The sequence below is a fragment of the Topomyia yanbarensis genome, chromosome 3, assembly GCF_030247195.1.
Source record: "Topomyia yanbarensis strain Yona2022 chromosome 3, ASM3024719v1, whole genome shotgun sequence".
Taxonomy (NCBI): Eukaryota; Metazoa; Arthropoda; class Insecta; order Diptera; family Culicidae; genus Topomyia; species Topomyia yanbarensis.
In genome coordinates, this window is record NC_080672.1 from 290,582,909 (window position 1) to 290,599,505 (window position 16,597).

The following is a 16,597-nucleotide window of genomic DNA, read 5'->3' on the forward strand; positions in this document are numbered from 1 at the left end:
CCACCTAGCGGTGCAATTGTGCCTTTCTCAATCATGAATCACGAGAATGTGTGCGTTGTTTATATTCATTAAAAGAGTTCGAGTTCTAAAATTTTGAAAAAAAAACAGCCACGGTAATATTGAACTGAAAAAAGGTGCGAAATCGGCAAAGTCCCAAAAGGTCGATTTTTACAAAAAAAAATTTTTTCGAGATAACATAAAATCTCGACGTTTCATGCATTTTAAAGATGTTTGGCATCAAAAATACGAATTCGATTTCTGAAATTTCATGGGGTCCCCCCTTTGAAAAAAAAATTTGAGTTCTGGCTTATATGGGAATTTCATATGTGACCGGACGATTTAGTCTATATTTCCGGACCCATATAAGCGATCCGTACGAAATTTTATAGACATCTGTGGGGATATTATAGCTATCATTTGGAACTAAGTTTGTGAAAATCGGCCCAACCATTTCAGGGAAACTGATGTGAGTTCGTAAATTTTGAAAGATGGCCGCTTTTCCCGGGCACTTCCGGAACCGTCTATGGTGGTCAATGTAGTCAACGAAAGTTTGGTTGGCCGTCGGTGACCTAGAACAGCAAATTTAAGTTGTTTGAGAGACATTTTAGCGAAATTTTTACCTTTTTTGCTTTCATCGGAGTATCGGTTTGAATCACAATTTGCTATGTGATCGCACGCCACAACCTGTAACTCCGGAACCGGAAGTCGGATCGGGATGAAATTAAATAGCCATTTACGGGGACGCAATACCTTTCATTTGAGGCCAAGTTTAGTCGAATCGGTCTAGCCATCTCCGAGAAACCGATGTGACTGTTATTCTGAATTTAGATACTTCCGCCGGGGCTTCCGGAACCGAGGATGGTGGCCAATGTGGCCAAATAGACTTTGAATGGATGTTAGTGACCAAATACTACAAATCGAAGCAGTTGTGGTCATATTTTGGAAAAATTTTCACCTTTATACATTCATTGCAGAATTTATTAAAATCGACATTTTCTGCGTGTTCGTACTTATCACCCTGTAATTCCGGAACCGGAAGTCGGATCCATTAGAAATTCAATAGCAGCCTATGGGAACGTTGCACCTTTCATTTGAGACTAAGTTTGTCAAAATCGGTTCAGCCATCTCTGAGAAAAATGAGTGACATTTTTGGTCACATACACACACATACATACATACACACATACATACACACACACAGACATTTGCCGAACTCGACGAACTGAATCGAATGGTATATGTCACTCGGCCCTCCGGGCCTCCGTTAAAAAGTCGGTTTTCAGAGCAATTGCAATACCTTTCTATTGAGAAAGGCAAAAAGCAACCGCCGGTTTATTTTTCTTTCAACATTCTTCTTTCCGCAATCTTCCTTGCCGACAAGGGGCCTATACTAATTACATAGGGCAATTGTAGAACTTTTCGGTCTTAATCTCGCCCCCAGATACGATTTAGAGAGATTTTGTGAGCTCCCTCTTCTTATATTACTCATATTAAAATTCATTATAAAAAAAGGATAGTAAAATTTAAAATTAATAAAAACGATAGGCACAGTCGTTTATAAACATTACAAGCAAATTCATGACTATAATAAACTGTAATCATCTGCTGTAATTTTGTATGCATTCCAATCTTGCACAGTCACTGAGCAAAAAGCATCTGAGAATTTCATAAGTCTCGGCATGTGAACCAACCTTCTGACGATGTCATTGAACGTTTTAGAATGTCATAGACAGGCTTATGAATTCATTGATCTTTATTCATGCACTCCATAGACGTACAAATAATGTATTTCATAAAACAGTCTTATGACTTCGCTCCAATATATGCCTTTAAGAATTTCATAAGTTTTTCTCATGAAACCCATATGATATCTGTTATTGATTCTATAAAATTGTGTTTTGTTTTTCATAAACGCCAACCAGGAGTTAATAGTTTCAGCACTTTTTGATTACCGCTGTTTGAAACAAAAGAAGTGAGATGTTCAGTCAAATTGCAACAATTTTAAATTGTTTTTATGTTATTAAATAAATTACTGTGAGCATTAAATCTGTTTACATGGTTATGATTTTTACAGAAGATATCCGATTATTTGAAATGAAATAAGTTGTGCATATAATTAGTGTCTGACGCGTATTTTATAATAATCAAAATCATTTGAGAAGTAACAATCATTATCATTCAGTTGTCAAGTCCAGTTTCCCAGTTGTCTAAGCCCAGTTTCCCAGGAAATATTGACGAAGCGTTGCTCATTATGTACAAATTTTAATATTTAATGAGAGTTTTCTCTTCAATCTTCTGAAGGGATCTATACTTGGCGGTTAATTTGTCCCGAATTGAGTTCTACAAGATGACCACACGAATGAACTCATGAGGAATGACGTTCATGTTTGACAATTGTCAGTGATTTGTTTACTTTGTCAGTAGCGTGAGTTGGAGTGCAACGGGTGGCCATCTGTTACATTCAAACTCACGTAACTCCCATGTAAACAAACCACCGAGAATTGTTAAACGAAGTTCATCCGGCTCATTTTGTGGGGTTATGTCGGTTAGTGTAAAACCTAATATCCTCTCAAGGTTGATTTTTACTGTTGATTTTTTGTCTACTAAAAATGCTCGAGAAATGTCAGCCATGTTCTTTTTTTTATATAAATGCACAATAATATCCATAAATAAAAAACTTATGGCATTCATTCGAACATTGTAATGAATTTCATAAGACTGTTCTATGGAAATCGTTATTTCTACTATGTTTTCTACTTATAAATGTCAGCAATTTTCGTAAATGGGCACCTATGGCGTTCATTCGGACATTTTCATAAATTTCATAAGACTGTCTTATGAAAATAATAAGAGATGGATTTGGAAAATTTCCCCTCCAAATCATAAGACAGATTTATAAAATCTATTTAAAATCCTTATGTCTGAAAGTCATAAGACGTTTTTATGGAAATTCAATGTAAATTTTGCTCGGTGTACCTACTAATATCAGAACGCCTTTTTTTGAAAAGGGCCAGTAAACAAAATGACTGAATCGAGTAAAATGGGTTTGAAATTTTGCTAATATATTTCAATCTGCTATTTGAAAACGAAGGCGAATTTTGTCAAAACAATGCCCATATTCGTTGTAGTTTGATCTATACTTTGATAACATGCAATAATTTCTGGAGATTTTACTTGATTTGAGGGGATTTTTGCTCAAAAAAGATTATTGGCCCTTTACTTTCACTGTATAGCATATTGGCCGTTTACCTTCGGCCCTTTGCCAAACTTTAAATGGTTTTTGGCTGTTGGCTATTATGTATGTTTTTATGTTTTAGAAAGTATTCTGAACACTTTTAAAATGTTCATAGCATAATTTCACGCGCATTTGATTAAAGTATTATTAAATTAGACAAACAGGATCTAGAAAAGTTCTAGTTCTACTGATTTGTCCCAATTTGATTATCAATCAAGATATTGAAGCAATTTACACCTTGGGGACCATCCATAAAGGACGTAGCATTATATGGGGCAGGGGGGAGTTTTGTATTTTGTGATGATGTGTGACGACAGGGGGGTAGGGGGTCATGTCATGCTACGTAGCTTTTTTAAAGGGGAATAACTAACATAGCTTTTCATTTTTTTAAAAAAAAATTGCGGGGACAAGGGAGGGTAGGTTTACCGTCAAGCTACGTAATTACCAGGGGGGGTATTTAGAAGTTTGTGACGAAATGCTACGATGGGGGAGGGGGGTGTTAAAAATCACTCAAAAAAAGCTACGTCATTTATGGATGGTCCCTTGTACGGTTTTTTTTATTTATTTGACAATCATACATTTCTTACTGGATATTAAACTCGATAGATTTCGATCAAAAAGTTTATTGGCCTTTTACTTCAATCGTGTGGCTTTTTGGCCGTTTACTTTTGGCCCTTTGCTGAAACGTCAAATTTTTTTTTGGCCTTTTACTAAACTTATTTTATTACGTCTCAAAAAGAGTTATGGATATACTCAATGTGTTTTAAGCGTTAATTCAATTGGCTAGGTAGTTGAATGCATTGTCGATTTTCTATTTTGCATATTTCTTCGATGGTTTGAGATTTTTAAAAAGAGAATACTAAGAAAAATGCTTTCTTCTGTTTTATAATAAAGCATTCGATTATAAGATTTTTGATTGTGTTTAAGTCATTTTCAAACGAAAAAAGTAAAGGGCCAAAAAACCAAAACAAAACAAATATGTTTATTGGCCGTTTCCTCAAGTAAACGGCCAATGTATTATCGCACACCAAGCTAATATTGGCCTTTTACTCAACATAGCCATATGTTTTTCAATTATTTTTCTATGGCATTTGGGTTTTTACAGGTGATAATACTTCGAATAGAGATCCTGAATATGAAATAAAATGAAAATCCCAAATCTTGTTTATTGGCCCTTTTCAAAAAAAAAGGCGAGAGCTGTTCAATCCAAATGCTAATTTGATGCTGCACGTATGTTCGTCCGCATTTTTTTTGACAGGGAATTTTGAACTTTTCAAGTGACCTGCACGCAGAAAAAAGATTTGAATTAGATTCAATAAAATGTGGTTTAAATTCAACAAATAAAATTATTGGTCGGTACACAAATTTATTTATTGAATTCAATAAAATTTATTGATTGATTCAATAAAAAAATTATCGTTCCGTTTTTGCCTTTCTCATATAAAGAAAGGCTATGCAATCACTGTAAAAATCGACTTTTTAACCGAGGCCCGGAGGGCCGAGTGTCATACACCATTCGATTCAGTTCGTCGAGATCGGCAAATGTCTGTGTGTGTGTGTATGTGTGTGTGTCATTTAAACTCACACAATTTTCTCAGAGATGGCTGAACCGATTTTCGCAAACTCTTCATCTGAAAGGTATAACGCTCCCATAAGCTGCTATTGAATTTTTAGTTGATCCGACTTCCGGTTCCGGAATTACGGGTTGAAGAGTGCGGTCACACAGCAAATTCCCATATAAACTGGTACCAGCATGTTGTTCAAATGATGTAAAACATATTAAAATTGATGTAACATTACTCTAGTTTGCGGGTCTGGATCACTAATGATCAATCAAAGCAGCTTTGACCACATTGGCCACCTATGACGGTTCATGACGCCCCCAGGGAACCCGCCAAGTTCCTAAGCTAATATCACACCCATTCCACAACGAATTCTCTACAGATTTTTACAAACTTGATTTCAAATGAAAGATACAATAATGCCATTGACTGCTGCTGAATTTCATTCGGTTCTGACTCTTGCTTCCGGAGTTACAGGGGTGTTAGTAAGGATACACTGGAATTTCCCATATAAATCGGTACAATCGTAATACCTCAGAGGCTAAAATGGTCACCAAATTACTTCTAATCGCAGATCTAGATCACTGATTGCCAATCAAACATTCTTTGAATATATTGTCCACGATCGACGATTCCGGGATTCCGGGCATATTCCACAATTAAAGTCACATCGGTTCATCGGGGATGACTGAACCGATTTTCTTAAACCAAGTCTCAAATGGAAGGCAAAATATGCAGTTGAGTATTGCGTCGCCGCCCCTTCTCCCCCCCCCCGCCTTGCCCTTGCATCTCCCTCCTTCATCACTCCCATCCTCTTGGACCACCCTCACGCCCGCATTTCCTTCATCCACCTCGTATACCGAAATAAGATGAAGGATTTCTGACGCATCCTCCATTCCCAATGTACTAACCCCCCATTCCCTACACGTTCAAACCCATTCCACCAACCTTTCCAAATTATAATCACATAAAGATAACATTGAACTTATGCTTATTAAGCTAATTAAATATTATTCTTTTGCCTTTCTCATATAGAAAGGTTATGCAATTGCTCCAAAAACCGACCCTCTAACCGAGGCCCGGAGGGCCGAGTCTCATATAACATTCGACTCAGTTTGCCGAGATCGCAAAATATCTGTGTGTATGTATGTATGTATGTATGTATGTATGTATGTATGTATGTATGTATGTATGTATGTATGTATGTATGTATGTATGTATGTATGTATGTATGTATGTATGTATGTATGTATGTATGTATGTATGTATGTATGTATGTATGTATGTATGTATGTATGTATGTATGTATGTATGTATGTATGTATGTATGTATGTATGTATGTATGTATGTATGTATGTATGTATGTATGTATGTATGTATGTATGTGTGTGTATGTGCGGATTTGTTAACAAAATGTTCACATCGGTTACTTGGACATGGCTGAACCGATTTTTACAAACTAAGATTCAAATGAAAGGTATAATATTCCCATGATATTTAATAGCAACCATTGAATTTCATTTTCAACCGACATCTTGTTCTGGATTACGAGTTGAAGAGTATGGTTACAAAACAAAATTTGTTGATTTGTCCACATCGGTTTCTCGGAATTTTCTGATCCGATTTTGACAAACTTGATTTTAAATGAAAGGTCCATCAGCTGCTGTTGAATTTTGTGTGGATCCGAGTTCTGGTTCCTGAATTACAGGGTGATACGTACGATCACGCTGCAAATCCCGATTCTAACGAATTTTGCGATGAATGTAAAAAGGTGAATTTTTTTCCAAAATGTAAATACAACTGTTGAATTTGTAGATTTAGGTCCCCAACAGTCATTCAAAGCCTCTTTCCACACTGGCCACCATCGACGGATCCGGAAGCATCCAAATTCAGAATAACGGTTATATTGGTTTCTCGAAAATGGCTAGACCGATTTGATCAACTTAGTCTCAAATGAAAGGTGTTGCGTCCCCGGAAACTGATATTAAATTCCATCTCCATCCGACTTCCGGCTCCGGAGTTACGGGTTGTGGAGTGCGATCACATAGAAAACTCCGATTCAAACCGATACCGCGATGAATGCAAATACGTGCTCTTATATATACTTACCAAGTGTAATAAGAATGAAAGACATTTTTATAATGTTATATTGTACGAACCAGCTATTAAATCATAGTTTGGAGAAATGAGAAAGGCACAATTGCACCTCTAGGTGGATTAAAACAGGTTTTTTATTAATTATTTTATCGAAATTAAAAGAAAATTATTGAAATTAAAAATGTTTTTATTGAAGGCAACATTATTTATTTATCATTGGACAATATAGTCTAAAATGGGGCCAGATTTCTGCCCTGCGGTACACCTGATATATTAATAAATTAAGCCGATATACAAGTCTAGTTTCACACAAAACGTTCTGTGCGTAAGGTAGAAGGGCAGCTTGTCGGACGCTCCTAACTTGTACAACTTCTTCAGAAGAATTTCATGGTCGATTTGGTCAAAGGCTGCTTTCAAATCTGTGTATATAGTGTCCACTTCTGTTTTCTTCTTCATGCAATTGATGCAAGTTGACGTAAATTCAAGCAGGTTCGATAAAATAGATCGCCCGGGCATGAAGCCACGTTAGTCTGGTGAGATATAGCTTGTCGTACGGTTTTTGATGAATTGATTGGGAACAATTTCAAACAACTTATCACGGTGAATCTAGACTACCCATTTTATGACTATGTTTCACACATTTTTGAGAATACTATTTATACGTCAAAAAGTGGATAGATTTTAGTTATGAACGAAGAGTACGATTAACGCATTTTCGAGAATATCATCGACAAAGAAAAATGAGTAAAAAGTATATCTCACAGAGAAAAGAAAGTTTACACTTCGACGTGAGATCATTTTTAAATAAGTGTTCGTGTTGCAAACAACGTTTCTTTTTTACTTCCGCGATCATTTATCAAAGTCAGAGAAATATGGAGAAATTGAAAAACAAAAGTTGTACAGTATTTACGCATTACCGACTTCTTCTAAGAAGTAAAAAAATGGTATTTTTTACTTTTTCAAGAAAGTATAAACTATACATTTAAGGAACTGCCGAAAAAAGTGATGAGGCTCGATGCGATCATTAAGACCAGTTTCTGTCATAATAATGACATCGAAGTTGCAATCATGTACAGCAATAAAAGCAGCATTAATTTTGGTTCGCAAGCCGAGTACGTTCTGGTAATAAAGCCAGATACCGTTGAGGTGATCATGTGAAAAATTGGGAGATTGTATCTGCAGCTTGGTAAACTCTTTCATAGTGTGTGTAGCATCAAACCTAGCTTCGGGAAAACATATACGCTCTTTACTTTTACCTAACGAACCAGGGTAGGCTGGCACCAAAGTCCCTCTAAACATTCGTAACCGAGCGCTCGTTCGTTACACACGCGCGTTGTTTGGTGTAACATTACCTTGAATTAGGTGATATCGGTGAAAGTGTTCATCCCAGCAAGGGCTGGAGTATAAACATTATAAACAATTAATTGTGTCGGGTAGTGCGGTGCTAAATAGTTTTCTTACCTGAAAGACGGAATTGTTTAGACGAGCTATAACAGCTCTCTACTGCGTGAAAGTCAAGCGGGTGACGGATAAAACAATCGCAGGATCAATTCACCTACCAGCTCATCAGGAACCAACTGGTGAAGTGTTTCGTTATTACTTTTCTTATCGATTTTATATTATTGTTTTTGAATTCTTTTTATTTTAATTTAAGTTAAATAGTGCGGTCGAGCGTGTTGCTCTCGCAACAACATGGATAAAGTAGAAGGATCTCCCTCCAAAGATGAACACCGCCCCCCTCCCCGAGTCTAGGTTTACCAGGATGGATCCGCTGGTCCTTGGGTGGTATACTTTCGGCCCAAAAATAAACCGTTAAACAGCATAACTGCTGCGCGGAAGCTGACAAAACGTTACTCGGCCGAAACCGAGATTAAAAAGGTTCAGTCAGATAAACTGTGCGTAGTCGATACTGACTTGAAACAGGCCAATTATATCGTTAGCAATAACCTCTTTACGATGGTGTATCGTGTCTACATTCCTTCTCGTCATGTGAAGATTGACGGTGTGGTAAGTGATGCGGGTCTAACTGTTGATGATCGCGTGAATAATGGGGTTGGCTGCTTTAAGGACCCTAACTTTCAATCAGTTAAGATTTTGGAGTGCAAGCAATTGCACTCAAAATCCATCGAAGATGGGAATTACTATCTATCAGACTCGTTTCGCGTAACCATTGCCGGATCTGCACTTCCGAGATACGTTTAAGTGGGAGGAGCTCGTCTGGCTGTGCGTCTGTTTGAACCGTGGGCCATGAATTGTTCAAATTGCAAGCAGCTAGGTCATACAGCCACCTACTGTAGCAACAAGCAACGGTGCGGCAAATGTGGGGAACGCCATGCGGATGATTCTTGCAGTAGACCCGCTGAGAAGTGTGTTTACTGTGCGAGAATCCGCATGCACTTTTGACATGCCCAACATACAAACTTCGCGCGGATATACTGAAGCGATCCGCCAAAGATCGCGCTACCTATGATGTCCTATGTCAATATGAGAACGGAAAGCTCAATCATGCCCAGTTAAGCTCAGCCGGAAATGAACTGGAATTCTGGCTGATTCCAGTTCGTATTCCGGCTCCGGTGACAACCGATTCTAACTAGAATCGGTTGTGTCACTGGAGCCGGAATACGAACTAGTACCAGCCGGAATTCCAGTTCATTTCCTGCCGAACTTTACTGGGTGACTGCCTAATCAGTGTCATATATAGGGTAACCAACCAATTTTGGACCCCTAGAGGAAGTGAAATTACGTGAACGTCAAAAAATATTTGCTTGCCTATGATTATTAATACAATACATGCACGAGTCTGCTCCAAAATTACTGTTCTTGAAAGAAAACTGTCAATGGATGTTTTATACATAGACATAAACTCGAAAATGACATTTCTTCAGAGTATGAATTTTTCACATTTCGGACCCTACCACACTAATTTGGACAGTATTCCAAGCATATTTTGAACACACTGAATATATTTCGGAAACAGTGAAGTTTTTTCTACTAAACTGACTCGTTCTCTTTGCAATATATTTAATGCATGAAAGAAGAACATAAGCAAATCAGTGAGTGCCAATCAAAAATGGTACATTAATCTTTACATGGAAGGCTGACTGCATGAAGTATTTTTTTAGTTCTATCATATATATAGAAATACTTTCGGCACAATTAGATTACTGCAGACTTAACAAAACAGCATTAAATGTTATGCAATAGAGTTAACAATAATATATTTCGTGTAACAATTCATCTGTAGCAGTATTATGGAGTAACATCCTCAAGTGGATGATAAATCAAGGTTAAAGTTCGTCAGGAATCTTCTTAAACTAAATATTAATTTTTAAATCTTTTGTTTACGAGGTAGTTTCTTGTTATTCTTTCTAAGCTCAGTTTTTCTTTGTTTCTCTTCCTTTACTTTCCGTTTTTCTTCAGTGTTCGCCTTGTGGTATGCAACTGTTCGGCGCAATGTTAAAACAGCATGACTACGTCGATTGAATCGTGATGTTCCTGTTCGTGTGAGTGTTTCAAGCGATTCTAGAAATTCAGCAAGCACACTCTTATTATCGTTATTTAGCTGTGATATGTCTCTTAGATTTGTCAACATATAGCTCGTCGAATTCAACAAATTCGAATTACAAATGTTCTTCAACATGGATTTCAGAAGGTCATATTATGGTCTTCAATGAAATGTCCCTCAATCGTTTGATTTTCGACATCCACTGGTTTGAACATTTTTAAATAATTTGACCAAAAAGAGCAGGCGACCTACCGTTACGAAATTTTTCGCTTTTTGATTATTCTAACTCGATAAACAAATAGCTGTCAAGAAAGAAAATCGAGGGCTGTCCAAAATAAGTTGATATCAATTTTTAAGATATATTGTGGGCACCATTTATTTAAGATTTTTTAGATAAAACAATACGAAGAAACCTTTTCAAACACGTAATATGCATAATACCAAATCAGACAAACTAATTAAATCGATTAAAAATATTATAATTGTACATTTAAATATCCAATTTTAAAATTAAAAATAATTCAAAGAGAAAGAGTTTGTAGGTCAGTTTAGTAGAAAAAACTTCACTGTTTCCGAAATATATTCAGTGTGTTCAAAATATGCTTGGAACACTGTCCAAATAATTAGTGTGCAAGGGTCCGAAACGTGAAAAACTCATGCTGCGAAGAAATGTTACTTTCGAGTGTTTGTCAATGCATAAAATATCCATTCACAGTTTTCTTTCAAGAACAGTAATTTTGGAGCAGACTCGTGCTGCATTAAAAATCATAGGCAAGCAAATATTTTTTGACGTTAACGTAATTTCACTTCCTCTAGGGGTCCAAAATTGGTTGGTTACCCTATTTTTCGTCGCAGCACAGCCGTTAATCGATTAATCGAATCGTAATAGACTTTTCTACGGCTCATGTACGTACACACCACATGACACAAATACTACGTTATAAGCTGGTGGAAAATAATAAACAAAGACGGCAAAAGTAAATGGGATTGTTTTCAACCAGGAAACTTCATTAGTGTTCGTGAGACCGGTCGCAAAGAACTCAATTGGGCATTCCTGAAACCACGGATGCCAGGTGCACAGATTTATCTGTGTTTCACAGATTTTCGATATGCTGCAAAGATTTTAAAAACTGCACAGATTTCCACAGTTTCTGTTTTAATGCACAGATGTGCACAGTTTTCTTGTACAATGCACAGATTTCTAAATTTGTTACCTTGCCCTTAATTTTTGCCTCGCGCGAAACCAAAAAATCCATATCTTGTGTTCAGTCAAATTTGTAAGTTTTCCTTAACACAGATAGACATTTTTAAATGGGCCGCGCGCAGATTTTTCAAAATATCACCTGGCATCCCTGCCTGAAACTGTCAAGTGTCAACGCTGTTTTGGGTGTGTATCATTTTGATCGACGTCTTGTGGGAAAAAAACAAAATTCTTTGTGAAAATTGGTGAAAATCTTTCTATTTTTGGATAAATAAGCCGTGTAGGAATGATATAGAAGAAAGTAACGAAACTTTTAGACAAAGATTATTCTTTGATCGCTCTATTTCGAGGAAAACTATAAAGTGGAGAACATCTGAAATCGATCGCTTTTGAATTAGTTTTACTTCCCATAGAACTCGAAGCTAAAATGGCCAACGTTTGTGAACCATTAACGCTTGCCAAAGGTAAGTGCTAAATATTCCAACTAAAAATAAGTATGATGGTGTGTGCTTCCTGATTCATTCATTGTCACGTTCCGTTGCAGATGTAAAACGTTCGATCGAACTGCTGGAGAATTTACAAAGAAGTGGAGAAGTGCCAGCTACAAAACTGGCGGCTTTGCAAAAAGTACTTCAGAGTGATTTTTTGAATGCTGTTCGTGAAGTATATGAACATGTTTATGAAACTGTTGACGTTCAGGGTTCGCTGGACGTTCGAGCGTCTGCTACTGCTAAAGCAACCATAGCTGCATTTGCGGCTAGCGAAGGTCATGCTCATCCACGAGTAGTTGAACTGCCAAAGACTGACGAAGGTTAGTTTTATATTTCTTAAAGCATAATGTAGTTTATACACTTCCTCCTGCTATTAGGTCTAGGTTTCAACGTCATGGGCGGAAAAGAACAAAACTCGCCTATTTACATCTCTCGAATTATCCCTGGGGGTGTTGCCGATCGCCATGGTGGATTAAAGCGAGGTGACCAGTTACTATCCGTAAATGGAGTCTCAGTCGAAGGTGAAAATCACGAAAAAGCTGTCGAACTACTGAAGCAAGCTGTTGGATCGGTCAAATTGGTAGTCCGATATACACCAAAGGTCTTAGAAGAGATGGAACTTCGTTTCGATAAGCAGCGTGCTGCTAGAAGGCGCCAGCAATACTAATAATCAATACAGCAGTAGTGCTGTCTATAATTCAATATTAACTCTTCAAAAGTGTTAGCAAACTTTGGTTACTCTTATTAGACAATCCAGGAGACGTTTGTTTGATAACCGGGACTAGAAAAACCTGTCCAATGAACATTTTTCGTTAGTCCGATTCGTTTGATGTTGGATCGAATCATTATTGTTGGACATCGCGTTCACCAGAGTAGTTAGAAGAAAAAAAGAACAAATAATCAGCACAGCAAAAACGTCGCATGGATTGCCTAGTTTGGTTTGTTCCACTTAATCCACAGTAATTTTAGTGAAACAGTTTGTGCGATTGAAGATGGGGGATAATTGGTCGGGGTTAAGTCAGACCGGACTAAGTCGCAAAACTTCAAAAAATGAGATATTGATAGCATAGGATACAGAATTTCTTCAGCTACATTCGACTTTTGCCATATTTGAAATATGTAACAATAAGCAAGAATTATGGCTAAAAGTAATTTCCAATTATCATGTAAAAGGATGCTGCGATTCAAACTTTAAACTCGTTTTTACATTCGAAATATTTAGTCCGGTCTGACTTAAAACCGACCAATTCAAGCACTTCAAGGACCCTCAATGTTTACAAATCTAACCTTATTGAAGAGACAATATTGAATTTAGCAAAACTCGTTAAGCTGTACGCACACGTGACGAACAGGACAGGGATAAAAAATCAAATATTCAGCCCTATTCTGCATTATACGACGGATTACATTTTCGAATTAACGTGGTTCGGTCGAAGCAGGCTCCCGTTGGATTTTGCTGTCGTTATTAAAAATGCAAGTCACATTCGTTCAAAAGAGCGATCCGTCGTAACGCAAAACAAAAAGGCTCGATTTGTTCTAGCTATTTCAACGCGTCAACAGCAACAGTTCTACCAGCGATGGGCTAGGTAGAACAAAATCCATAGCTTTTTTGCGTGTATCCTATCGCCTCGTGTGCGACCAGCTTTAAAAAGAACGAATCCACAACCCGCGTTATCGTTAATGAATTGCCTACAAAGGAAGCTCTCATACCTTTGTCCTTATTTTCTAACAAATTGTGTGATTTTATTTGTACTCTAAACGTCGTCAAAGTTTTGTTTTTTTACATTTAATTTTCATTAGAGCCAAGTTTGTCAAATAAACTAACGTAGAGTTACTGAGTAGAATAAGCTTGTTGGGACTCTTACTTCTCTGGTGTACGCCAATAGTTGAAACGGTTTCAGTTTTCGTACTTTTCTACTAGGTGTTTGATTCCGTGTTCCTCGTACTGACTTCGACTCATACAGGATTTCAGGAAACTAAGAGACTGCGAATAATTTCGTCCTCCCAACCAAGCATAAGAAATCGAGCTAAAAGTTTCAAAGTACTTTAAATTGGAGGTAAAATTTAATTCTTTAACTTACTCTTTTGGAACAGTAACATGAACGCTAAACTCATCAGGTGCCAACGCTCGAACATCTTTCTGTATTCGAGACTGCATTCCGCTAAACAATGCACTCCCTCCGCACACAACAATATTATTGAATAGATGAGGCTTCGTTTCACCCGGGCAAGCGTTAATAGCAAGTACAATTGCTTCCGCGATCCCCATCTGCTGAATTCCGATATCAGATGGATGAAATAATACTTCAGGTATAACAAAACGTTCGTTATTCATTCGTAGAGTTTGAAATTCTTCATTGTGGTCGTTACTCGGATCCAGCGTTTTAAGATACCCTCGACGAATCTGGGTGTAATCTGGCAAAACATATTCCCTGATAATTCCATTTTCAGGGTAACGTTTTCGAGCAATTCGCATATCCTCATTAAAATCTTGTGAAACAAAACAACTGTCTTCTTTAACCTGGTTTATCACAAATGATTCATCCATAACGTTCAGTTGGCGATAGGAAATAATTTCTTTCAAATGGTTTGTGAGTAGCTTTCCACCCACGTCAATTCTTTTGATAGCTTCTTTAACCTTAGACCCTTTAATAAAAGGGACAATATGCGTGAAACTGTATCCAATATCTACCACTACACAACACAATGGTTTCTTCTTTTGTTCACCATGCGTGTAGTTAAATGCAGCCAAGTCAACCGCTGTGGTCTTGCATACAGCGTCGCAGTCGTACTCTTCATATAAAATTTCCAGCATCGCTTCCTGGATGGACTGGAAGTTAAACAACGGTTCCGTAATTAGTAGTGGAGTTTCAGAAAAATTTACCGGGCAACATTCTTGACTGAAAATGTAATCCCACACCGTTTTCTGAATATCCCAGTTTACTAGGTAACCTCGCTGAAAACAAAGTATGTAGAAGAGCCCAGAAACATCTCGACACTCGTCAATCTGGCTTCCTACGAAAGGACGTCTCCTTTCGGACTTGGCTTTGGTTATGCAATTGGGAACCACTCTACAAGAAACATAGATTAGATGAAAGAAAATCAACATCGCGTCGCTTATACTTTGGTTTATTCCAATCGGACATTCCAACTTTTGCGTAAAATGCCCCATTATCCAGGACGAATACATTACTATCCGACATTCTTTCACGCTACTAAACGTTTCCTTAAAATTAATAAGAGATGCAAAATAATATATTTAATATTACAAAAATAAATTAATATGTAGTCAAATATTGTTCGCAAATGTATTATTTAATAAATTTACAATTAAATCTTTTTCACTTGATATTTGATTGTTTACAAAACAACAGTGTATATATTATATAGTTCCTCTATTCATAGTTGGGCGGAGACACTGATGAGTGTCAATACAGAGAGAATACGAAGAGAGACGAATAGTGTGAAGCCAAAAATATTGTACGTTTCATTAGAAACTCGCCATTCAATCATTGTGAGACAATAAATTGGATTAGCGCATTTGGTAAAAAAAATGCTGAAAATTGTCGAAAAATATGTATTACTTAAGATTAATGTGTGGTAATTGTTCACTTTAATTACAGTTGTCAATGAAACTGACCGAAAACAGTGCTTCTAGACACAAATTGGTTAAATTAATGTCGTTTTTTTATTAAAAACACCGGGGCAGTGGATTGCACTAGTTTTGCACTTTCTAGCAGAAGTGGGAATGAAACACGTCTAGTGGCCTGCTCTTCTACTAGAAAATGCAACACCAGTGCAATTCACCGCCCCGGGGTTTTTCAATGAAAAACCCCATAAGAGTGCTCCGCTCTTACGGCCAATTTCTTCACTGGATGAAACCCGTTTTTCGTTGAAAACCAGTTTTCACGTTGCTGGTGACCAATTTGCCGATAACCGGTTTTCAACGTAAACCGGTTTTCATCCAAGTGAAGAAATTGGCCGTTAAAGTATGCACCTCTAGGGCCAGATCACTCTAGGAATGTATAACAAATTTGCATCAAATTAATAAAAATGTATTTATATTTCCGTATTTGCATCAAATTTGCACTCCCTCACAGAAAAGTTTGTTTAACAAACGTCCTACGATGATCCACTTTGTGCGATGTTTTGTTGAATGTAGGGCTAAATTTTTGTAGGGTTTTGACGTCTTACACGCAACGCAAAATACATTATGAATTTCTATTTTGATGGAAAGAAATGCATTTAATTTCGCTGATTTTTAAAAATATATCAGAAGTGATCTGTCCCAAGGTTTTCCCAAGATTTTCAATTTGAACCTGCCAGGGGATACGTCATGGCCTCTTGGCCACACTCTAACTCCCGGTCAAACCATTCGGAATTTGATTCAGTATGGATTCCAAATCAAATGCAACAACCGATTCTGAAACCGATTGAGTCGAAATCGGTTGTTGCATTTTATTTGGAATCCATAATGACTCCATTCAGAAATCCGACCCGGTTCC

The 16,597-nt window shown here is 37.2% G+C and overlaps 2 protein-coding genes across 2 annotated transcripts; one reads left to right on the forward strand and one right to left on the reverse strand.

Moving 5' to 3' along the window:
* Positions 1 to 12,013: 12,013 nt before the first annotated feature.
* LOC131689779 (protein lin-7 homolog C) lies at positions 12,014 to 13,837 on the forward strand. The gene is made up of 3 exons (XM_058975072.1): positions 12,014 to 12,065; positions 12,146 to 12,412; positions 12,470 to 13,837. The coding sequence occupies exons 1-3, from the start codon at positions 12,029 to 12,031 to the stop codon at positions 12,757 to 12,759; spliced, it is 594 nt and encodes a 197-aa protein (XP_058831055.1). The 5' UTR covers positions 12,014 to 12,028; the 3' UTR covers positions 12,760 to 13,837.
* Positions 13,838 to 13,979: 142 nt separating this feature from the next.
* Positions 13,980 to 15,490, reverse strand: LOC131689778 (actin-related protein 6). Its single transcript, XM_058975071.1, has 4 exons — positions 15,421 to 15,490; positions 15,216 to 15,318; positions 14,174 to 15,163; positions 13,980 to 14,119 (listed from the first exon to the last, which is right to left on the reverse strand). The coding sequence occupies exons 2-4, from the start codon at positions 15,293 to 15,295 to the stop codon at positions 13,990 to 13,992; spliced, it is 1,200 nt and encodes a 399-aa protein (XP_058831054.1). The 5' UTR covers positions 15,296 to 15,318; positions 15,421 to 15,490; the 3' UTR covers positions 13,980 to 13,989.
* Between the last annotated feature and the right edge of the window lie 1,107 nt (positions 15,491 to 16,597).

Bases quoted from the DNA above. Each gene is read 5' to 3' on its own strand.
- LOC131689779 (XM_058975072.1), top strand. From the start codon at position 12,029: ATGGCCAACGTTTGTGAACCATTAACGCTTGCCAAAG. The intron at 12,066-12,145 runs GTAAGTGCTAAA...GTTCCGTTGCAG, and splicing joins ACCATTAACGCTTGCCAAAG to ATGTAAAACGTTCGATCGAA. The intron at 12,413-12,469 runs GTTAGTTTTATA...TCCTGCTATTAG, and splicing joins ACTGCCAAAGACTGACGAAG to GTCTAGGTTTCAACGTCATG.
- LOC131689778 (XM_058975071.1), bottom strand. From the start codon at position 15,295: ATGTCGGATAGTAATGTATTCGTCCTGGATAATGGGGCATTTTACGCA. The intron at 15,164-15,215 runs GTATAAGCGACG...TGTTTCTTGTAG, and splicing joins TCCGATTGGAATAAACCAAA to AGTGGTTCCCAATTGCATAA. The intron at 14,120-14,173 runs GTAAGTTAAAGA...TGAAACTTTTAG, and splicing joins CATGTTACTGTTCCAAAAGA to CTCGATTTCTTATGCTTGGT.